Below are 24,690 nucleotides of genomic sequence, written 5' to 3'. Positions count from 1 at the left end.
TGCCGTCGCCGCGGGTGCACCAGGCGTCAGTAGCATGCTTAGCGAAAACTACGATCGCGCGGAACGAACATCTGCCGCCGTTAAGAAATCCCGGGCACACTCACGATGTCGTCCCTGATGCCGTGGCCGCGGGTGCACCAGGCGTCAGTATCACGCTTAGCGAAAACTACGATCGCGCGGAACGAACATCTGCCGCCGTTGAGAAATCCCGGGCACACTCACGATGTCGTCCCTGATGCCGTGGCCGCGGGTGCACCAGGCGTCAGTATCACGCTTAGCGAAAACTACGATCGCGCGGAACGAACATCTGCCGCCGTTGAGAAATCCCGGGCACACTCACGATGTCGTCCCTGATGCCGTGGCCGCGGGTGCACCAGGCGTCAGTATCACGCTTAGCGAAAACTACGATCGCGCGGAACGAACATCTGCCGCCGTTGAGAAATCCCGGGCACACTCACGATGTCGTCCCTGATGCCGTCGCCGCGGGCGCACCAGGCGTCAGTAGCATGCTTAGCGAAAACCACGATCGCGCGGAACGAACATCTGCCGCCGTTGAGAAATCCCGGGCACACTCACGATGTCGTCCCTGATGCCGTCGCCGCGGGCGCACCAGGCGTCAGTATCACGCTTAGCGAAAACTACGATCGCGCGGAACGAACATTCGCCGCCGTTAAGAAATCCCGGGCACACTCACGATGTCGTCCCTGATGCCGTGGCCGCGGGTGCACCAGGCGTCAGTATCACGCTTAGCGAAAACCACGATCGCGCGGAACGAACATCTGCCGCCGTTGAGAAATCCCGGGCACACTCACGATGTCGTCCCTGATGCCGTGGCCGCGGGTGCACCAGGCGTCAGTATCACGCTTAACGAAAACTACGATCGCGCGGAACGAACATCTGCCGCCGTTGAGAAATCCCGGGCACACTCACGATGTCGTCCCTGATGCCGTCGCCGCGGGTGCACCAGGCGTCAGTAGCATGCTTAGCGAAAACCACGATCGCGCGGAACGAACATTCGCCGCCGTTAAGAAATCCCGGGCACACTCACGATGTCGTCCCTGATGCCGAGGCCGCGGGTGCACCAGGCGTCAGTATCATGCTTAGCGAAAACCACGATCGCGCGGAACGAACATCTGCCGCCGTTGAGAAATCCCGGGCACACTCACGATGTCGTCCCTGATGCCGTCGCCGCGGGCGCACCAGGCGTCAGTAGCATGCTTAGCGAAAACCACGATCGCGCGGAACGAACATTCGCCGCCGTTAAGAAATCCCGGGCACACTCACGATGTCGTCCCTGATGCCGTGGCCGCGGGTGCACCAGGCGTCAGTATCACGCTTAGCGAAAACTACGATCGCGCGGAACGAACATCTGCCGCCGTTGAGAAATCCCGGGCACACTCACGATGTCGTCCCTGATGCCGTCGCCGCGGGTGCACCAGGCGTCAGTAGCATGCTTAGCGAAAACCACGATCGCGCGGAACGAACATCTGCCGCCGTTGAGAAATCCCGGGCACACTCACGATGTCGTCCCTGATGCCGTCGCCGCGGGTGCACCAGGCGTCAGTATCACGCTTAGCGAAAACTACGATCGCGCGGAACGAACATCTGCCGCCGTTGAGAAATCCCGGGCACACTCACGATGTCGTCCCTGATGCCGTCGCCGCGGGCGCACCAGGCGTCAGTAGCATGCTTAGCGAAAACCACGATCGCGCGGAACGAACATTCGCCGCCGTTGAGAAATCCCGGGCACACTCACGATGTCGTCCCTGATGCCGTCGCCGCGGGCGCACCAGGCGTCAGTAGCATGCTTAGCGAAAACCACGATCGCGCGGAACGAACATCTGCCGCCGTTGAGAAATCCCGGGCACACTCACGATGTCGTCCCTGATGCCGTCGCCGCGGGCGCACCAGGCGTCAGTAGCATGCTTAGCGAAAACCACGATCGCGCGGAACGAACATCTGCCGCCGTTGAGAAATCCCGGGCACACTCACGATGTCGTCCCTGATGCCGTCGCCGCGGGTGCACCAGGCGTCAGTATCACGCTTAGCGAAAACTACGATCGCGCGGAACGAACATCTGCCGCCGTTGAGAAATCCCGGGCACACTCACGATGTCGTCCCTGATGCCGTCGCCGCGGGCGCACCAGGCGTCAGTAGCATGCTTAGCGAAAACCACGATCGCGCGGAACGAACATCTGCCGCCGTTAAGAAATCCCGGGCACACTCACGATGTCGTCCCTGATGCCGTGGCCGCGGGTGCACCAGGCGTCAGTATCACGCTTAGCGAAAACTACGATCGCGCGGAACGAACATCTGCCGCCGTTGAGAAATCCCGGGCACACTCACGATGTCGTCCCTGATGCCGTCGCCGCGGGCGCACCAGGCGTCAGTAGCATGCTTAGCGAAAACCACGATCGCGCGGAACGAACATTCGCCGCCGTTAAAAAATCCCGGGCACACTCACGATGTCGTCTCTGATGCCGTGGCCGCGGGTGCACCAGGCGTCAGTATCACGCTTAGCGAAAACTACGATCGCGCGGAACGAACATCTGCCGCCGTTGAGAAATCCCGGGCACACTCACGATGTCGTCCCTGATGCCGTCGCCGCGGGCGCACCAGGCGTCAGTAGCATGCTTAGCGAAAACCACGATCGCGCGGAACGAACATTCGCCGCCGTTAAGAAATCCCGGGCACACTCACGATGTCGTCCCTGATGCCGTGGCCGCGGGTGCACCAGGCGTCAGTATCACGCTTAGCGAAAACTACGATCGCGCGGAACGAACATCTGCCGCCATTGAGAAATCCCGGGCACACTCACGATGTCGTCCCTGATGCCGTCGCCGCGGGTGCACCAGGCGTCAGTATCACGCTTAGCGAAAACTACGATCGCGCGGAACGAACATCTGCCGCCGTTGAGAAATCCCGGGCACACTCACGATGTCGTCCCTGATGCCGTCGCCGCGGGCGCACCAGGCGTCAGTAGCATGCTTAGCGAAAACCACGATCGCGCGGAACGAACATTCGCCGCCGTTAAGAAATCCCGGGCACACTCACGATGTCGTCCCTGATGCCGTGGCCGCGGGTGCACCAGGCGTCAGTATCACGCTTAGCGAAAACTACGATCGCGCGGAACGAACATCTGCCGCCGTTGAGAAATCCCGTTCACACTCACGATGTCGTCCCTGATGCCGTCGCCGCGGGTGCACCAGGCGTCAGTAGCATGCTTAGCGAAAACCACGATCGCGCGGAACGAACATCTGCCGCCGTTAAGAAATCCCGGGCACACTCACGATGTCGTCCCGGATGCCGTGGCCGCGGGTGCACCAGGCGTCAGTATCACGCTTAGCGAAAACTACGATCGCGCGGAACGAACATCTGCCGCCGTTGAGAAATCCTGGGCACACTCACGATGTCGTCCCTGATGCCGTCGCCGCGGGTGCACCAGGCGTCAGTAGCATGCTTAGCGAAAACTGTACGATCGCGCGGAACGAACATCTGCCGCCGTTAAGAAATCCCGGGCACACTCACGATGTCGTCCCTGATGCCGTGGCCGCGGGTGCACCAGGCGTCAGTATCACGCTTAGCGAAAACTACGATCGCGCGGAACGAACATCTGCCGCCGTTGAGAAATCCCGGGCACACTCACGATGTCGTCCCTGATGCCGTCGCCGCGGGTGCACCAGGCGTCAGTAGCATGCTTAGCGAAAACCACGATCGCGCGGAACGAACATCTGCCGCCGTTAAGAAATCCCGGGCACACTCACGATGTCGTCCCTGATGCCGTGGCCGCGGGTGCACCAGGCGTGAGTATCACGCTTAGCGAAAACTACGATCGCGCGGAACGAACATCTGCCGCCGTTGAGAAATCCCGGGCACACTCACGATGTCGTCCCTGATGCCGTCGCCGCGGGTGCACCAGGCGTCAGTAGCATGCTTAGCGAAAACCACGATCGCGCGGAACGAACATCTGCCGCCGTTAAGAAATCCCGGGCACACTCACGATGTCGTTCCTGATGCCGTGGCCGCGGGTGCACCAGGCGTCAGTATCACGCTTAGCGAAAACTACGATCGCGCGGAACGAACATCTGCCGCCGTTGAGAAATCCCGGGCACACTCACGATGTCGTCCCTGATGCCGTCGCCGCGGGCGCACCAGGCGTCAGTAGCATGCTTAGCGAAAACCACGATCGCGCGGAACGAACATTCGCCGCCGTTAAGAAATCCCGGGCACACTCACGATGTCGTCCCTGATGCCGTGGCCGCGGGTGCACCAGGCGTCAGTATCACGCTTAGCGAAAACTACGATCGCGCGGAACGAACATCTGCCGCCATTGAGAAATCCTGGGCACACTCACGATGTCGTCCCTGATGCCGTCGCCGCGGGTGCACCAGGCGTCAGTAGCACGCTTAGCGAAAACCACGAACGCGCGAAACGAACATCCGCCGACGTTGAGAAATCTTGGGCACAGTCTTTTTCGCTCGCTGGATGCTTCTGAAGACGGACGGACAAAGAGGTGTAAGGAACAGGTCACTGAAAAATATATTCTTTTCATCTGCACACCCAGCAGCGTTGGAAGATACAGCTCGCACAAATGGAACGAGAAGCAGAGACCGAGCGTTCGCTCCTGGCCGGCCGCTGCTCGTTGACGGACAAAAAAAAACGGTTTTCTTAAAAAAAAAAAAAAAGTCAGCAAAACGATTTTCTTGCATTTTCCCCACGAACCCAATGCGAGGGAAAGAGGGTGCGTGGGGACTCGTCCTTGGCGCGAGGCGCCATAATTACACGCCCAGTCCCCGACTCGTCTCGGCTTCCCCCTCCCCTCCCGTCGGCTTCGAGTGAAGGTCGGTAAACAGGCAAGCGAGTCACCCGTTTCGGGTAAGATTTCTAGGAAAACCGGGTCGTCTGCATGGTATACGGAAGGGGCTGCCGGTGACATTCCAGTGAAATTTGTTTGCCGGCAAATAATTATTAAGGACTGGTAAACTGGTTTGGGATGACAATGGGTGAAAGTGCCCTCATTTTGGATCGTCAAAACAGTGCACTGCACGCACTTCTTGAGGATTGCAACGTCGTCCCGAGCTAAAACTCGCACTCACGAGAATGCCGCTCGAGTGGTCTCGTACCTGCGCTGGCTCAGACTTTTGCCTGTCGCAAATACCAAGTTGCCGGTGATCGCTGCCCACCTCTTTGGATCGTCAAAACAGTTCGATGCACGTACTTCTTGCAGAATTGCAACGTCATTTCGAGCTAAAACACGCACTCACGAGAATGAGGCTGCATTGGCGGCCGCCATTACATACACAGTCCCCCTGCTCGTCTTGGCTTCCTTGACCTTATCCGTTCCCCTTGCGTCGGCTTCCAGTGATGTTCGGTGTCCGGCAAACGAGAGTGGCTTCCGGTAGGATTCCAGCGGCGGGTAATCGAAAGTGGTTCCGGTATAACTCCCAGCGAAAGTTGCTACGCTGGTTTCTGGTTAAAATGAGTGGAAATTAACCCGTTTCCGCCGAATGTCACGGAAAGTTTTTGCGGATTTTAACCGTAAGTGTCTCCGGTAAAAGGTCCAGCGAAATCTGGTTACTGGAAGTGGCGGCCGGTAATATTTCCACCAAAAAACTGGTAAACTACGCTGGTTTCTGGTGAAAATAAGTAGAAATTAACCCGCTTCCACCGAATGTCACTGGAAGTTTTCGCCGGATTTTTCAATAGGGTCTGTACCCCGCAGAAAAGCGCGCTTGACGAGGCAGCTGTGGCTTGGTTTAATTTGAAATAAAATGATTGTACACGGCTTCATTTTCAATATTTCTTGCCAGGAGCATGGTTGCGCTACAAGCACGCGGAATTCTACGGCTCTAACAAATTTGACCTAGACCATGCGCGGTGTTCACTCGAAAACGTAACATACAACTAAATTCGGTCCGAGCAGGTCAGCTTTAGCGTACGCTATACTATTGCGTATTGCGTACGTAAGAGCCAGCAACGCTATACTAAAACTGTCTGTTGGTTACCGGCTTAGCGTTCTCCAAAAACCGGTTCATTTCGGGTCGACTAAAGACCTGAAAACGGGCATTTAAAAATTTCTCTAGAGTCCTTGAACTAGAAGTGATGGTACGTCTGAAGTAAGTCAGACAAATATTTCGACGTATTTGTTGTCAATGTCCTTTCCCCAAGTGTAAATTAAAAACACAAAATGAAAAATAAAAAAATTTTTTTTTTTTCTGCAGTTTGAGAAGTTTATTTATTTCTGCGCATTTTCCATTGTAACACTTTACTCAGAAAGTTATATTCCAGTCTAAAAAACAATTTTTTCCAAAAGCAAGTAGCGTGTGAACTCTTTCGGGTTTACGCTCTGTGTTTATCAATAAATTTTACAAAAAAAAAGTATATATATATATATATATATATATATATATATATATATATATATATATATATAAAAAATTAACTTTTTTGTAAATATTTTAGTAATGCAATTTTATATACGCAGCAACGCAGCAGAGGCTGGTTGCGACGCATAGTTTTCGCAATATCAAGCCCACGTTTTGTGAAACGTGGGCAAATATGGGAGGGCAGCAGTGTGTGTGTGTGTGTGTGTGTGTGTGTGTAGAAAATGTTTCTCAACATGGCCTAAAATGCAAAGCGTTCACCAAGTAAACCGTCTCAAGTACTTTTCTCCGAACATCCAATTAGTTTACAAATCTAACTTGAAAACGTGACTCGGCCTCTCGCATGCAGTAACACTTCGTGTTCCTTTTCTTGCTTACTTGTGTAATGAAAAAAAAAATATATATATATATATAATAATAACCTTTGTTATTGCCACAGTTTTGTCGCGTCAGATTTCCGGGGAGAAGCGCAACCCGCCGCGCTGGCGTAACTGTTTCTTCTACGCTCGATGCCACTAGGAAAGAGGAGGACCTGGGACGCCTATCAGGTAGCGTTTGCGAACGCCGCACCAACATGCCGTGCGCTGGCATGCGCCCGCGCTTTGTCGGGCTGTACTTGGGAGTTCTGAGAAAGTGATGAGTCAGCGGTTTTTCAGCGGGATCGGCTATCATCAGACGCCATCGAACGCTTACATATGATCCTAGAGAGATAACCCGATAGAAACAGCGGGGTACAGGCTGCGACAGTACTCTTGGCCACCTGAAGATAAAAGAAAATAATAATAAAGACGTTTGCAATTCTGTGTAATGCCGAATTAGAGCGCAGCTCTTGAGGAGGAGGAGGGTATGCCCCTCCTCCCCCTCCCCTCCCGTGCTGCCCTCCCATGTAGCGGGAAAGTTTCGCTAAATTTCGGGCTAAATTTAGCGAAAAATTTCCCGCTGAATTTGGCGGGAAATTACAAAATTTCCACGCTAAATTTAGCGGGGATATTTTCCCGCTATGTTTAGCGGGAAAATTTAGTGAAAAATTTCCCTCTAAATTTAGCGGGGAAACTGAATTGGTGTTGAAGTCACGTGACCTCAAATTCCCCGCTAAATTTAGCGGGTAAATGTTTCCGCTAGACTTAGCGAAAAAAATTGTTTAGTGGAAAATTTTTTCGTTAAATTTAGCGGAAAATTTTCCCGCCAAATTTAGAGAACATCAAAAAACGGGAACAGCGCGAAAATAAACGAGGGGCGAGTAGAAGGAGAGACACGGCGCTGTTACCCCTTCTACTCGTCCCTCGTTTATTTTCCCGCTGTTCCCGTTTTATGATGTCTAACCAACACGCGCAACTTTGCGCGTTGTTGCAAATTTAGAGAAACTTTTCCCGCCAAATTTAGCGCGAAAATTTTAAACCCTCGTAACGTCACACGTGACGCCACGTGTGACTTCATTATGGGAAACGTCCCATAATGCAACGCGCGGTTACGCCGACGGCGACGTCGACACCGACACCGCTCAACCCGTAAACGGGCGAGAGCTGCTCTCTAAGAAGTTCCACTAGGGTCGACCCGGGCATTCCTATAGTCAGTTACAGGTTAAGAAGGTAGCGGCAAATGCCCCTCAAAGGGAATCAGATATCCCTCCGCCACCTCCGCATCCAATAGCGTCCCGCCGTTTCTCTGACGTCGCGGCCAACGCGCGAGGAAGGGCTTGCCTTTCTGTACATATTTGCTTTATCTTTCGACTTTTACTTAGCATTGTGAAAGGCACGAGAGGGAGATTAGAGTTCTCCCCCACCGACGGAAACAAATACGACTTTCGGGGATTAGCTTCCCCCCCGATGGATACAAAGGCTGCTTTCAGGGGCTCGGTTCCCTCTCTGATAAATACAAAGGTCGCTTTCTGAAAAAGTGGGATCGGAGACAAGTTGGAATCCATTGAAGCGGAACAAGGAGCGTTTCCAGTGAACTCTTCTTTCGACTGCGGAGAGATTTGCAACGGGCGCATCACGCTTGTGGGTGGAGCTTCTCCTACCTTCTTGACTTGTAACCGACTAGACGGCGCAAAGTATGGTTCAGACTTGTGCCTCTCTCAAATACTCTACTCAAGATGCTCTATTTCAAATCCTTTTTAAAGTGTCTTGGTATCCTGCAAATACTTTTGATCGAGAGTATTTGATACAGTATTTTAATTACATTTCTGAGTATATTGCACTCATTATCTGAAATACATTTTTGGCATTCAGCCATTTCTCGAGTTTTTCGGTATCAAGTGGCGTGGGCGTTGCACGAGTGACTTAGTTGAGCTCGTGAAAACATCACATTTGTGCCGATTGTTCCAAAGTTCACACAATGAAAGTTTTTTCCTCGCCTTTTCAAAGGCGCCTTTTGTTTCCTAGAGTTTCCCCCACAAGATCCTCAAACAATAGGGGCGGTTTTACGGAAGTAAAGATTGCCACACTGAGGCGCAATGCAGAACGGGACACCCACGACAAGAACGCAGACTTCAGTGTAAAGAAAATAACAAATACAAGAAAATAAGAAGTGGACAAAAAAATGACACTTTTTTTGCTTGTATATTTGACAACGCTGCTGCAAAACGACGACTTTTTTTTTGGCACTTCGGCATTTATTGCTTTTGCGAACACTCTCTGTAAGCGAAAGTTGATAAGCAGAGAGCTGGACAGGAAACGAACTATAAGCAGGATGACCTCTCAAAATGTAAACAAAACGTACCCCAGCATTGAATGCCTTTTTGAACGCAAACTACTTGAAGAAGGTGCGACTAGGGTGCCTTCATGTGCGCTTCGCATAGGGTGATGCCAACTGCCTGTTTCCCTTTCCCACACTTTCGTCTACCGCCATTTTGTTCCTCTCACTGTTTCCCCGTGCGCCGGAAAGTGGCCTTTGTGTCCATCGGTAATCCCATCCGAGGGGGAAAATGCTAATCCTCCCTCCGTGGGTTCCACAACGCTGCTCCGAACTTCTGAGATAAGGTGCTTGTTTCCGGGAGGGTTATAAGCCCCACGGATTATCGCCGAGGAACAAAATGGCTGCTGGTTTGTCGGCGAGTGGTATTACAAAGGATGGCATCACCCTAGCAAAGCGCACATGAAGGCTCCCTAGGTGCGACCAGTGCAGTGGCTATTACGTGGGCTCTCTTATTTATCCATCGACTCATTTCCGTATTCCAGGTTCGTTTATAGTGAACGAACTTGGAATAACTTGGACGTCACAAACAGGGAATATGGATTGTAGTAAAACGACACGTCTTAGGTGCCCCGCAGGACGCGATATTCAGCTAGGTTAAAGCGATCTCTTTATTTATTTTTTTTTGTCTCAGAAGTGTTTTGTAACATGTATTAGTGATATTCTGCTAGTTAGACCGCATAGAATAGCCCTACGATGTTTTTTTCACCCGTTTTGTGCTGTTCCGCGCTAAAACCATTCTGGTAAACCAGATTTGCGCAACTGTATTATTGAGTTTGTCACTGACGTCGATACAAATTACGAAATGCGGAAGTATCATTTCGAAGTATTTGTACTCTATTCAAGATACTTTACAGTGAAAGTTGCTTGAGTAGTATTTTAAATACTTTATGAAGCTGGTATTTAGTAACTTAACTTAAATACTTTTATTGCGTATTTTGTCCAACACTGGTATGGTTTCACTCAGGGATGGGCAAAATACATGCAAATATGTATCGAAATACAAATACAAAATACTTCGACAAAAATTTATTTAATTACAAATCTAATTACATTTCCAAAAAAGCATTTAAGTACAAGATACCAATACAACCAAATGTATTTGATCTCCTCCAAATACTTTTCCAAATACATTCCTCAAAATTTGCGTCAGCGACTTCAGGGCACCTGCAACGTGTTTCTAGGTGTCTCATTTCAATTTTGCATCGCACACTCGGGAATTAGTGTGCGAGGCTCTAGTAACGTAATAGAAATATAATCACACACAAAAAAAATGTGATCAGCTTGGACGTAATAGGTGAAAAAAGTACAGAGCTTCAAGCAGCTTTTTTGTCGATTACATTTTGGTATAGACCAACAAAGAACCGAGACGACCAAGACGCGCAGCACTAGCTACAGAATTTTGTATTGTTGCAACTCGCACCGGTTACGAAAGTTTGACGACCCGCGCATTTAGAACGTTCCAGGCAAAAATATGGATAGAAATCAGGTTGGAAAGCACCACAAGTTGTCACAGGCACTTATTTAGCCAGTCTGCCTGTGAACGTCGATTTCGTCACTAGTCTTACCCTAGACTAGCACAGTAATCACAAAGCCACTAAAACACTTGTGCTTGATTGAGAGACACTGCATTCGGTGCAGAGCGTAGTGTTCTTCCTGCTCTGGACAGTGCTTTTAAAATAAAGCCGGAGGAGAAAAAAAAAAAAAAAACCATAGCCTAATAAAGGATGGAGACTATATCTTACAACCACATGCATAAAAACAAGAATTGTAACTTTGGCAACAATAACATTTATTTAACGTAATAGAGGCGAGGCGCAAACTGCCGCAGGACTGGTGTATGAAGAGATGAAGAGTTTTTGGTTTGTTGTTGCCGTTGGCGTTGAGATGAAGAAAGAGCAGCTTTGGACACGTCTTAGTATGAGCAAAATGAGTCGTGACAATGAATTTCAGGAATGTATTTTCGCCCACAAAATTGTATTTAATTACAATTGTATTTGAAATACCTGCGTTTCACTATTTAAATACACACGTCAAATACATTACCCAACTTGTAATTAAATACAAATTCAAAATACACAAAGTATTTGAAATACGTATTTCAAATACTTGTATTTGAAATACTGCCCATCCCTGGTTTCACTCAAGCTCTGTCCCGAGAACCCCGCGGTCACCGCAGTCTGTAACGCTCCCAGGCAGCACACCAATATTGGTCCCATATTTGTCCCATATTGGTAAATAATGTCGACAATATAGGCTAATATGGGAAAGTGCACTGCGGCGCTATTGGCGGCGTGTGCGAACTACAGGGGGCGCTTCTCTAGCTATCATCATCATTGTTTGTGACGTCATGGGTATTGGGACAAACCGCGGAGATCTTGGATCCCTCGGCTCGTCAGCTCACTTCAAGCGCTGTTTAGGTGAAGTATTCCCGTCGTGTTTAAAAATAGGTTGAATATGATCCACAACATTTGTAAATGACAATCGCACGTTTGTATTTTGAGCCTGGTGGCTGTATTTTTCGTTATAAACGGCTCACTCTGGCAAGCGCTCGGAGAAGGCCCAGCTTAGAGCACGTGACATCGAACGCAATCGTGACGTAGGTCGTCTCAAGACGAGCAAAGCTACGACGAGGCTGACGTCGAGAGGATGGCCTAGTCGTTCCAGCCACCGAAGCGGCTGCTTTTGTACGAATTTTGAGTGACGGGTTAATCTTCTATAATCTTGTAGGGGGACAATAGCGAATTCTGCGACACACAAAAGGCGTTCTCGGGAAGAGGGGAGTTCCTCCTTCCCCTCTTCTCTCGTTGTGGCCGGAGGCGAGACAACCTCAGTCACTAGCTGTCAAGGTTCCTAGACGGGCATTACAAGCGAGGCGTTAGCGACATCCACCAGGGCCGGTTTTCTCGAAGCGATGGTAAACCCATTTTGGTAAACCACGGTGCCTAGGAAGGAAAAAGTACCTGGCTACTGTAATAAACGGCTGGATATAAAACTACAATAATTATTTTTGATAGGGCAGTAAGATGCGCCATCTATCGGTGAAACAAGCCAGTCATTTTGTTTATCCTTTTTTCCGCTGGTTGTTGTCGATCTAGTATGGTATTTTAAGTCAAAATATAGTAATGTTGTACTTGAAGACCAATTTATTTGCTTCAGATGGTACGAAGAAATTTTAGCTACTATGCTAGAGTTTGTCGACGAATATTCGAAAATGTAAGAAACATTTCCTTCTATATGTTTCGCCATACACAACAAATAACTTTCCCGTGTGCCTTCCAGTCTGGCAACGCCGGTGCTGTAGTCTCGTTTTTGTTCCTTTCGACGCACGTTTCTGGGATTCCTGTTGATTTCAACTGTTTGCCCTCTCTTTCGTTTGCCCGACCGATCCACCGGTGACGAGAAGCTAAGCTTCTCGTCACCGTTGAATTGCTGGCCACCGGGGATATGTAGAAACCTCGATGCTGTCGGCATACTGTTGGCGCACTGCGAAAAAAAAAAAAAAAAAAACCCAAAAACAGTACAATGTCTTAGCTGTTCACCCGCAACGAAGACTTTATCAAGGATAACCCTCTTTCTCCGCAAAGTAATCGCTGCTTACGAGTTGGCGTGCATAGTGTAACAAATTAAACGTGTTAGTATAAATATATACCAACACTCGTTCGCAAAACATTTTTTTACTCACCATAAAAACACTTGCAAGGCTTATGTACCGTCATATGCATCTTGGATCCCGGACTGCTGAAGAGTGATGCGTTCGCGGAATGCTGCCGTCGGTTAGTTTAGTAGTCCCTCTGAACTACCGCTTTGCTTGACGTGCTAATAGGTTGATGGTGCGTCATTAATATAACAGCCGGATCGAAATGAATGTTCAGCAGAACCAAGTAGAACTATTAGCCCTCATTAAGCGACGTCGCAGCCATTTTGCTTGTAGGTACTGCTTCTCCCTCGGCGCCCCTGCTCTCCCCAGTCACGTGACCTGGAATTCCCTCTTCTACGGACAATAGTTAACTTTAACCCACGGTTCGCGTTCGAGAAAACAGGCCCAGGCGCTCTTTGCTAATAGTTTAATTCGTTTTAAAATTCCTTTTCGCGACTTTTTTTAACAAGATATTGGTATGCCGAAATGTCGTTGTAGTATCCCTTTAATAAACACTTGTGGCGCTGATGTGTCGAAGCGCTCGGAAAACGGTGGGCAGTTCTCTACCCCAGTAAAAAAAGCTGGATATGAAAATAGAATATCCAGCGGTTTATCCCACTACAACGTCTACCACGGCGAATAGAGTGTATATATTTTTTAAAGTTATGACTCCTACGAAATAAAACTTAGAAAGGAATGACTCATCAAATTGAAAATAGGAAAGTGAAATTCGAGCTCGCGTGGGTAGTAAACATTTCACTGAAAGCCACTCCGTGTACCCTGTTGGTTCCGATCTGTTCTGAGAGTGTTGGTCTCTTATAAGTTCCGAGTTGATTTCTTTTTCAATTTCAACCAGGAATCGAGCATTTTCTTAAGATAACTGGCAGGAGCAAGCGGTGGCTGACTTCCGGAGTCGTTCATAACTACATTACTCCTTACTTATCCGGTCGACGCGAAACGCGCGAGAACCCCTCGCGATCGAAGTCCTAAATCTAGTAAGTCTGTGACACTTCAGCGTCCCGAAAAATGAGGAATACACCTACCTTTGCATATTTAATGTTTGCGGACCCAAATGCGCATTATACGGAATGCGCTTCTCAGCGAGCGATTTTAAATTTGTAAACAATTCTTAGTAGAAATAGGATAGAACAAATTAATCAATTGCCTGACTTTACCAGGCCATGGCTGACACTCCAATAATTTATAAAAATTTCCACTTTTCTTTTTTGCGTAGAAGTCGCGATGTGACAAACTTCTTTGCCACGTATTTGATTCGGGAGGAGCTACGTCAGTTGCTGAAGAATATTTGCTTGGCAGCAACTGTCGAGTCACCGTTGGATAGAAGCATCGGTATCGGCAAGCTCAATGTAGCTAATACCCCTGTCAGACGGCGTTCTAAAGATCCTTTTCACTAAGCTTGCTCCTTTATAAAATCGGCGAACCAGCGCACGCCGTAGAGCACGTGCGCAGTGAAAAGGATCTTTAGAACACCGTCTCACAGGGGTATAAAACAAGTGTGCGGTGCCTTGCAATACAACTGTGCGCGCGTGGAGAGCTAGACAGCACGTAATTCACTCTGGTGATTCATTCCGCGTGGGCGCCGCAGAATGGACGCTAAAGCCTGAATCGCATGATGAGATTCAGCTCGCAATTTTCAGTCGCGACGTCGCTCGGGCTGCAAAGCGTGAACCGCAGCTGAGATGGTCGACGTCGATACTGAAAATCGCAAGCAGAATCGGACCAAGTGAATCAGGCATAACAAGTCGGTGATGGCCACTGGTAACAATGATCAACATCTTTTTGTATCTACTGTTTACACCGAGCCTGCTTACCCTAACTAACCTGCAAACTTAAAAGTCTTTTGAGGCCTACACTTAGTTTTTATCGCAATTACCGGGCCAACGTTTGGACTACAAGCTAGTGACGTCTAAAAGAGCAGACGACAAGCAGAAACGTTTGAAAGAGCAAACGACAGTTCGAACGATAAGGTGGCCATTTGAACTCGAAGACGCACTGAAGGTAGTCCGCAGGTGGTCCGTACAATTTGACGGTTTTCGTGCGTTCATGTTGGAAGAAAACAAATAGATCTGATAACCACAAGTATCCGTGAATTCAACCCAAAGTGCTTCCCGTCCAAGCAATCGTGGTCCGACGGCATGTTTTCCCTTTTCACGGCACATATCCACGTTCTCGGACGAACCGAGCGCATAAAAACTGGCCTTCAAACCTTTTTTTGACTCGCTTGGTACAGCCCCAGTCGTGGCGTTTTTACGAGAAGGCAGGTTTCAGAGCGCAGCTCTTAAAGGGATACTACAACGAAATTTCGTCGCTCATTTTTTGGTCTATATGTGTTCAAAGGAGCAGCATCAGATCGAACATACCAATATCTTGTTAAAAAAGTCACGAAAAGGAATTTTAAAACGAATTAAATGATTAGCAAAGAGCACCTGGTGGATGTCGCTAACGCCTCGCTTGTAATGCCCGTCTAGGAACCTTGACAGCTAGTGACGGAGGTTGTCTCGCCTCCGGCAAAGACGAGAGAAGAGGGGCAGGAGGAACTCCCCTCTTTCCGAGAATGCCTTTTGTGTGTCGCAGAAGTCGCTATTGTCCCCCTACAAGATTATAGAAGATTAACCCGTCGCTCAAAATTCGTACAAAAGCAGCCGCTTCGGTGGCTGGAACGACTAGGCCACCCTCTCGACGTTAGCCTCGCCGTAGCTTTGCTCGTCTTGAGACGACCTACGTCACGATTGCGTTGGATGTCACGTGGTCTCCGCTGGGCCTTCTCCAAGCGCTTGCCAGAGTGGGCCGTTTATAACGGAAAATACAGCCACCAGGCTCAAAATACAAACGTGCGATTGTCATTTACCGATATTGTGGATCATATTCAACCTATTTTTGAACACGACGGGAATATTTCAAATTTCGTTGAAGCATCCCTTTAAAGCGGCCCTGCAATCATATTTACGCGTCTACCTTTTTTTGCGGTTTCCATGTCTCTTGGGGTTCGAGCAAGCCACCGGGCACGTCAGTGCGTCATATTTTAACCGGACGACGCGGAAACCTCCTCCACCTACGGGGGCGATTCGCGGTGCCTAAAGCGTGCGATATGTGAGGCCTTTGGTCCTGGGCTTACTATCTGGTCAGGGCCGCAAAAAGCTTCTTTTTAGTCAAAATACAAAATATAAGTGGCGCGAATTGTTTCGATTATTTATAAAAGTAGTTTTTGTTCAGTATTTTAGATCAGAAAACAAAAAACAAATGCAGTTTAGAAAGTACAGGAACAAGAAATGACCCGTCGACATACCCGCCACCAAGCAAAAGGCGGCGCGTACTAGAAAGCTGTAGTAGGATAAGGCACCGACGAGCGGCGAGCGTAGAAAGGTCCCGGATGTACGCGGCGGCGCTGCGGTCGTATGGACTGCAGGATCCGACCGCTTCCGAGCGCTCCGAAGGCCTTCGGCGAGCAGCTTTGTCTTGCATTTTGGCCGTTTTGCGGTACGACAGCGCGAAGTGGCTCCCGTTCTGAACTGATATTTACCCCGTGTTTGCTGTCGTTTGTGGCCAATGAAGTGTCATGGCGAATTAGTGTTCAATCGCACAGCAAATGCAATGCGAGCCGCCCTGGCTGCCTGCCTCATAGCCTATCCAGAACATGCTTTAGTGGCGCCCCCTCGCGCCGTCGACATGGAGTGCGGCAGCCATGAGCGCTCGCCAACGTTTATAGAACCACTCAGTTGGGAAACTGCCGTAGAGACTGCTCTCGAAAAGTGGCCCCGATCTGTCCTCGAGCACCGAGCTAATGACGAACACAACGCCGCCATTTCTCCCACAGCGGCCACTCGAGGAACTGCACACTACTTCTATTTTGTCCTTAATCGGCCATTTTGGCGCCGAAACAGATACAGCGGAGGAGGTTATAGGGGTGCCACCCCCGCCTCCTCAGCGGACGCGCCGCGGATTAGTACCGAAGTTAAAATGCACCTAGGTCGGGACGCGCTCTGAAAGGGCCGCTGAGGCATGGTTGTATAAAAACAGTATTAATTGTTCCGCAAAACCTTGCAAACTAAAGATTATAAAAACATCACGCGCCTTTCATTTTGTACTAAACTCCAAAAAAATTTCATAAAAAAAGGAGTCTTTTTCATTCATTCATTCATTTTCATTTATTGATACTGTCAGCCCTTGCACAGGGCTATTACAGGGGTGGAGAAAAAAAAAAGGACAATAACAAACAAACATGTACGCTTACACGCAAGCATACACAAAGGTTACAGACATATTGAGAGGCTTCGTCATTTCGGCAGTTTACGAAACGAATATCACTTCGTAGTTGTGAAACATTTCTTTACACAAGCTGTAGTGGTTTTAGTTTGTAGCACATACAATAATATCACTGACACGGTCCAGAAATTCATTTAGCGACATAGATGACACAGCAGAATCAGGTAATATATTCCAATCTTTAATAGCCCTCGGAAAAAAACTGTACTTAAAGCAATCGTTTTTAACAGATGGATTAGGAATGTACATGCTATGACGATGTCTTGAGGATTCGGTGGAGGAAATTTCAAAGTACTCGGATTTCCTTATTTTTACGCAATTATGAATAATCTGAAAAAGAAACTTTAACCTTTCATACTTCGTTCTTGATTCAAATGTAGGAAGATTGGCAAGTTCACATAGTTTTGTGGGGGAATGAACGTGGCTGTATTTATTAAAAATAAACCTGGATGCGAGTCGCTGGATTTTCTCCAGCTTATTGCAATTTGTGACGGTATATGGGTCCCATACAATTTTAGAATACTCGATGACGGGTCTTACCAGTGTCTTATAAGCTAGACTTTTTATTTCAGGAGTTGCAATAGCGAGGTTTCGTCGAAGGCACCACAGTGCTTTATTAGCTTTGATGCATACGTTATCAATGTGAGTGTTCCATTTTAGATCAGGAGTAAATATTAAGCCTAAGTATTTATGTTCTTTAACTCTCTCCAACTCAGCACCCGCAATGCAATAATTATAAGCCAAAACATTTATTTTTCTCGTAATAGACATGAAGACAGATTTTTCAGGATTTAGCACCATTTGCCAATTTTGACACCACTTTTTAATTTTTTCTAAGTTACAGTTTAATTCGACTTGATCAGCCGATGTTTCAATTTTATTGTAAATCACACAGTCGTCGGCGAATAGTCTGATTGGAACCGAGATGTCATTGCGCAGATCGTTAATGTAAATCAAAAATAAAAGAGGACCCAAGACACTGCCCTGGGGTACGCCTGAAACAACTGGGGACATAGTGGATTTGCTACCCCCAACTTTAACGTACTGTTTCCGTGATGAAAGATAAGAGGAAAACCACTTCGTGATGGCTGGATTCTTAAAAACAGCACTGATTTTCAATAGCAATTTGGGGTGAGATACTTTGTCGAACGCCTTTGCGAAATCTAGGAATATTACATCAGTTTGACCACGACAGTTTATCCTTTGAGAGAGATCATGAACAGTTTCTATGAGCTGGGTAGTCGTGGAAAGACCTCTGCGGAAACCATGCTGCGATTTAAATAATATGTCATATTTTTCAAGGTAAGCCAGTAGATGTTTAGATATGATATGTTCAAGGAGCTTTGAGCATGTACTAGTAAGGGAAATGGGGCGAAAGTTACAGACGTCATTAACACTACCGCTCTTGCGGATGGGAATAATTTTTGGTATTTTCCAAGCGCTGGGAAAAGAACCGCTACTCATAGACAATCTAAAGATGATAGTAAGGTATTTAGAAACCCACTCAGCATACCTTTTTAAAAATTCATTCGGAATTTCGTCTGGACCTGGGCTCTTTTTTGAGTCGATGTTAAGTAGAAGGTTAAAAACTCCTTGCTCACTTATATCTAAGTTATTGATGGGAGGATTGTTGGAAGAATCACTAAAGCTTGGCAAATTTCCATCATCGTTGGTGAAAACGGATGAAAAAAAAGTGCTAAAATTTTCAACGCTCTGCTTTTCATTTTTTGGGTCAGAGGCACGCTGCTGGAACTTAGCCGAAGGGTTGACGTACCGCCAGAACTTCTCAGGTGCCTCGCTAAGGAATTTTTTAAGTGTTATACTATAAAACCTTTCTTTAGACTCTCTAACTAGACGCCTCAGCTCCCGACTCAATCGCTGAATGCAAGTTTTTTTTTCTACACCTGTACCATGTGAACTCGCTCGTCTCCGCTTCAGTTGTCGTTTTGCGTGGATTATTTCCCTTGTAATCCAAGGATTTTTGTTCGCGATTTTTTTAGGGCGCTTTGGTATAAATCGCTCAATACACCGTAACGTCATGCTTGAAAAATAGTCCCATAACGTGTCTGGGCTAGCATCTGATTGGTAAAGAAACATAAAATCATCAAACGATTGTTCAAGGCAATCAAGTACGCTTACATCATCAGCACTTCTAAAATCCAAAAACATCTTTCTTGAATGACTGTGCGATTTTTCTGGGGTAACATTCAATGAGACGAGTACCATCCTATGATCGGATAGGCCTTCTTCGGTTTCACATTTCGAAAAATATGGTTTTAAACTCTCGGAAACAAAAACTAGATCTAAAATTGTTGACGTTGTTGAACATACTCTAGTGTAATCTGTTACCACCTGGGATAAGTTATAGCAAAATACAAGTTCTAATAATTGATCGCAACTAGCTACTTCCGCCGTTCCATGAGAATATGATGACCAGTCAATCCCAGGTAAATTAAGATCTCCCAGTAACAAAATGTTGTCTCCGTAACGTAAATTGGAATCCATGTAGCCCCTTAGTTTTAACAGCATTTCAACTGGCGAATTCGGGGCTCTGTACACGCCACCAATATAAACTGTACGGTTATTCAATTTTGTCTTGATCCATAATGCTTCTACATCCCGTACTTCCTCAAGGACTTCAAATTTGATGTTATTTTTAATCATAATAGCAACTCCGCCTCCCCTTCCCTCTCTATCTTTTCTTATTATTGAATAATTCGGTGGAGTAACTTCGGAGTTTAAGATATTTTCATGAAGCCATGTCTCGGTAATTACGGCCACTTCAGGATCGTGCTCTAGCATTATGCTTTCGAACGCGTCAACCTTGTTTGCAATACTTCTGGCGTTTATGTTTAATATTTTAAAACATGCTGAATCATTTTGTTTTAGTCACTCGTTATTTGCTTCCGGTGGAACGCGACACTTGTATCTCTCATTGCTGACTTCATTCCAGGCGTACAGAACATTGTTAAGCCACAGCTTATCAAAGACTAGATTGACTTTGGCACCGTTTTTCCTCTCCTCTGCGGTTGAATTCCACAGGTTCTTTCGAAGCTCAACAACCCTCTTGGAATAGTCTTCATTGATGCTAATTTGGGTACCTTTAAGTTTGACACAGTTTTTCATGATAGCCATTTTCTCTTTAAAATCCCCAACTGTAAGTATTACAGGGCGATCTCTACCAGTCATCTTTTTTCCAAGTCGATGTATACGTTGGATAGAGTTCAGTTTTTGACCTAGTATAGCGTCAAACACCTCATTGTTGATTTTCCTCATTAGTACATCCTCGTTTTCAGAAGACTCTTCCTTAATTCCCCTTACGATAACGTTATTTCGTCGTGAACGATTTTCTAAGTCATCAATTTGTTTTACAAGAGTATTTATTTCGACATCGTAGCCACTAACAGAGTTTTCAAGTTTAGCAAGCCTGTTCTCAGTTTCACCTACGCTCTCAAGTTTTTTTTCTATCGCAAGTAGCCTGTTTTGCATTTGTAGCATACTTTCTTCCGAAGAAGTCTGTTTTACTTGTACCTCAGTAATTTTAGCAAGGATCTCCTTTTGTGTCCGAATCATATCATTAAACATTTCTTGCGTAATAGGCCCAGGGTTTTCCTCCACATCTCCAGCTAGTATGAGCAACAGGCCTGCTACAGAGAAACAATCGCGTACACAAGCTGCAATTGTGTGTGGACACGGCAACACAATCAAACAGAGGTAATCGCTGTGAAAAACATGTTTTCTATCACCAACCTGCATGAGTAGTGGTACATTAGGCGACATCATCACGGCTGGGTTGCCGTGTCCACTGACGCCCGCAGCCGCTTGCGTTTCCTTTATAGGCAGTGGTGGCGCTGCTTCTTGAAGTTCTTCTGACGTCATCGTGCCCGTGAAGGGTGCGCTGTAGATGTTGGCCACGTGTAGCAACTGCAGATGAGCGATGTCAGCGCGATATCCGATAGGCGATGAAGACGACGTTTGGCCCGAAGCGATGAGTAGGCACCAAGTGCAAACCTGCATGAGTAGTGGTACATTAGGCGACATCATCACGGCTGGGTTGCCGTGTCCACTGACGCCCGCAGCCGCTTGCGTTTCCTTTATAGGCAGTGGTGGCGCTGCTTCTTGAAGTTCTTCTGACGTCATCGTGCCCGTGAAGGGTGCGCTGTAGATGTTGGCCACGTGTAGCAACTGCAGATGAGCGATGTCAGCGCGATATCCGATAGGCGATGAAGACGACGTTTGGCCCGAAGCGATGACTAGGCACCAAGTGCAAACCTGCATGAGTAGTGGTACATTAGGCGACATCATCACGGCTGGGTTGCCGTGTCCATGTGTTTCCGTTTGTTTTTACGCAAACACATGCTTTCTAAAAGCTCAAGGTGACCACAGTACAGAGAAATGATAAAGAGTGGCGCTGTTGTCGTATTTAGCTCGGTCTCGGTGGACGCCAGCGGCCCGGGTTTCGACGGCGAGTTTCCCAACGTTGGCGCTCGCTAAGCTCACTTACCCCTCCTCTATCTAGTTCACGGCCACTCTAGCGACCAAGGACTTCATGAAAGAGGTTATTTTTTGCTTGTGTTTGGAATTTTAATTCGCCTATAACTTCTAAAATAAAGCGAAATTAAAAAAAAAAAAAGTTTCATTAAGTTACTAAGTTTAGTGCGCTCAGGTTTGGTGCAATTAAAAACCAGTAAAAATTAACGTTCTTCCAAGGCGCCTTTAAGCGCGATCCAAACCAGAGCGTTTTTGTGCGCGCGTAGGTCGTGCGTCTCCAGGAAATTGCGTATCTCGTGATGTCCTGCTGATTCCTTGCGCCTTCCAGGCGTGCATAAGAAAATTTGATGATTTCAACTTTTACAGCGGAGCTGTTAAGGGCTGGTTTCCCCAGTATCGTGTCCGCGGGAACAAATGTTGACACAAAACCCCTGACAGCTACCGCCATCTATGATCGATGACGGCAACCTTTCCAGCCTTTCCACTCTAGTTTTCACTCGACACTGGATTTTAGTATTCATCAGAGTGGAAAGGCTGAATTTCTCTAGGCGTCGTCCTAGAAGTCGTCCTTGAGGTCGTTATTGACGTCGTCCTTTAGGTCGTCAGAGAGGTTGTCCTCGAGGTCGTCCTAGAAGTCATCTTTGAGGTCGTCCTAGAAGTCGTCCTCGAGGTCGTCTAGACGTCGTCTAGGACGACGTTTAGACGTTACAATTTTATGTTTAGAAGTTGATTGTGGGAAGTTAGTTGACTCGAGGGAAAGTGTGGGGACATGCCGCTGGATGGCGCCATGTCCAGTGCAGTTGATGTTATTCCCACAAGATGTCGCCCCAATCCTGGGAAAGTGTGAGGACACGCCGCTGGATGGCGCCATGTCCAATGCAGTTGCTAATATTTCCACTAGATGCCGCGCGACTAATCGCGCCATCTGTGCGGTCCAACAGAGTGCGCTATAGGATTTGAATTGCGGCGCGGAATAAGTGGATATTAGGGCGTATCACGTGATGATTTAGGAACATCCGACAGAGGGCGCTCGGCGTGATGAGATTTGAATTCACCTTTTGACGAATATGTGCTGCCACCTAGACACGCGACTGGGTTCGAGACTAAGTTGCTAGAAAACAACGCGCAAAGCCTCCAGCGGTCACGTGATGAAGGTCATTTGAGATTCGAATCGATGCGCGGTAAATAATAATAATAATGATAATAATAATAATAATATTTATTTTGGTTCAGGAGAACCGCGGTGCCGCAGAAAGGCAAGTAGCCCATACCAGGAAGGCTTGCGGCGCCGCATCTAAGAACGATGGGATGAGATTGTGTACAGATGACAGAGAGGTGCTGACGATGTTGAAATGGAGCTTGTCGGCGAGAATGGCGGGATGATGTTACGGGTGATGTGGGTCCAATGTTGTTTAGTGAGTTGCTCGCTGGGACGTTTCTCTTTCAACCGTCCGGGCAAGTCGTCCAGGGTGGTGTTCGGTGGCTTCACCGTGCGTAGGGGCTGGGAAGCCCGGCAGATTGGTGGTGTTACCATGCTACAGGATGTGGCCCAGTCTTGGTAGACGGCTGCCACTCTCAGGCAGTCTTCTGAACATCAGAGGTGAAACTTACAGGACACCGGTTGACGCGCTGCTCTTCAACGTCGCCGGGGGACGAGAGCGTGTAAAAGCTTGTTCGTAGCTCTTCCTCCCCGAAACGCCAAGGAGCCGCCGGATCGTACCCTCTTATCGAATTTCTGCGGCTCTGGTCCTCCTGCCTCGCCGAAAGTTGTATTCGTGTGTAAATATTGCTTTTATTATAAATTAAAGAATAAATAAAATAGAAAGAGGGATGCAAGACGCATTGTTAGTCACCCATGGAGGGGGGTCTGGTTCGTCGTCTTGCGGGGATCGGGAGAAAAAGAGGATATAGGTAGGAGGTGACAATGGGGATGGGAGTATTTACAAAAATGAAAGGTATAGCCGCCGATGCGATTGAAGGACAGGTCGGATCCCACCGCCGCCCCAAACGCAGCCGGAGCACGCGCTCCCCTGCTGGGCGCTGACTTCAAGAAGCCAAAGCGCCGGGGCACGAGCGCCCCCGCCACGACTAGGGCGACGGAATGAAGCACCCGCCGCTTCGACCCATCGGCGACCATAGGATGAAGGCATGTTGTATGTTAGTTCACAGTCTGGATGACAGGTTTGTCGTTTCTAAAAAGTCAATGAGGGCTTTCAGTATATTTGTTTTTCTCGTCCGGGATCCCGATGGGAAGAGGAGAGCGTTAGAATCCCCCGGCGAAACATGGACAGCCTTCAGTGTTTGCGTTAGTGTGGTTCGCTCTGGTCTCTAGCGACTGACACTCCCAAATAATGTGGTTTCTGTCTTCGATGATGTTGCATGTGGTGCAGTTGGGAGACTTAATGCGCTTGATGAGATGAAGTCTCTTGTTGGTTGAAGCGCAGTCGGCTCGCAACCTGTTGTGGGGATTCCTCTGGTCTCCCTTCCCCGATGGCTGTGATAACGGCCGCGGGTCGGAACGCTCGGCCTTCTTCGCCGTGAGCTCCGACCTGTTCGTGAGGCGGAGGGCCGCCTGGCTTGGGGGGCTCTCCTCTCACTCTCTCCCGGGGGGACCTCTTCCGTCCCCCCGCTCGGATGCGAATCACTGCCGACAGGCGAGGAGGTTTCGCCTCTTGTTTTCCCGCTTTCGGGAAAGGGGACTCGTCCGGGTGACCGCGAAAGAGATAGGACGTGCGTCGGCGACTTCTCCGATGCTTCCCCGGTCTTGGCTCTCCGGAACCCCGCGTCTGGCCAGGTAAGGACCTTTTCTTACCTTGCCGGCGCGGGGGGCATTTTGGATGGGGACATAGTAGTTCATTTTAAGAGTGTTCCAATAAATGCTCTTGGACTCTGTCCTTACTCTGGTACGTGTGTCTTCTCTTCCGCTATATTCGAGAGAGTGAGACAAGGTAGACGATCATTGGCACCGACGGAGGTAATTAATCGAACCGACCCGCGGTAATGTAGCCCTAAACGTTCGTCTACATTGCCGCGGAGATGTGGGGACCGCGGGCTACTAGGTTTGACGTCTCCTTTGAGATATCGCCGCTGTTGAGACAACCCTTTGGTTACTCTATCGGTACCTGTGTTAGTTGGTAGCTAGCAAAATCCCACATAAAATGGCGCCCAACGTGGGGCCACGGCTTCCTTTATTGTGGT

General features: G+C 48.1%; 1 protein-coding gene across 1 annotated transcript; it reads right to left on the bottom strand.

The window, feature by feature from the left end:
• Positions 1–18,446: 18,446 nt before the first annotated feature.
• LOC115326964 lies at positions 18,447–21,045 on the bottom strand. Its single transcript, XM_040216102.3, has one exon. It carries the CDS (start codon positions 21,043–21,045, stop codon positions 19,891–19,893), a length of 1,155 nt encoding a protein of 384 aa, XP_040072036.2. The 3' UTR covers positions 18,447–19,890.
• Positions 21,046–24,690: the final 3,645 nt, after the last annotated feature.

Source organism: Ixodes scapularis, unplaced genomic scaffold (assembly GCF_016920785.2).
Source record: "Ixodes scapularis isolate PalLabHiFi unplaced genomic scaffold, ASM1692078v2 PGA_scaffold0__279_contigs__length_252992795, whole genome shotgun sequence".
In the NCBI taxonomy this organism is placed as follows: Eukaryota; Metazoa; Arthropoda; class Arachnida; order Ixodida; family Ixodidae; genus Ixodes; species Ixodes scapularis.
This window is presented reverse-complemented; position numbering and strand designations above follow the sequence as displayed.

Coding starts and splice junctions, on each gene's coding strand:
- LOC115326964 (XM_040216102.3), bottom strand. CDS start 21,045: ATGATGTCGCCTAATGTACCACTACTCATGCAGGTTTGCACTTGGTGC.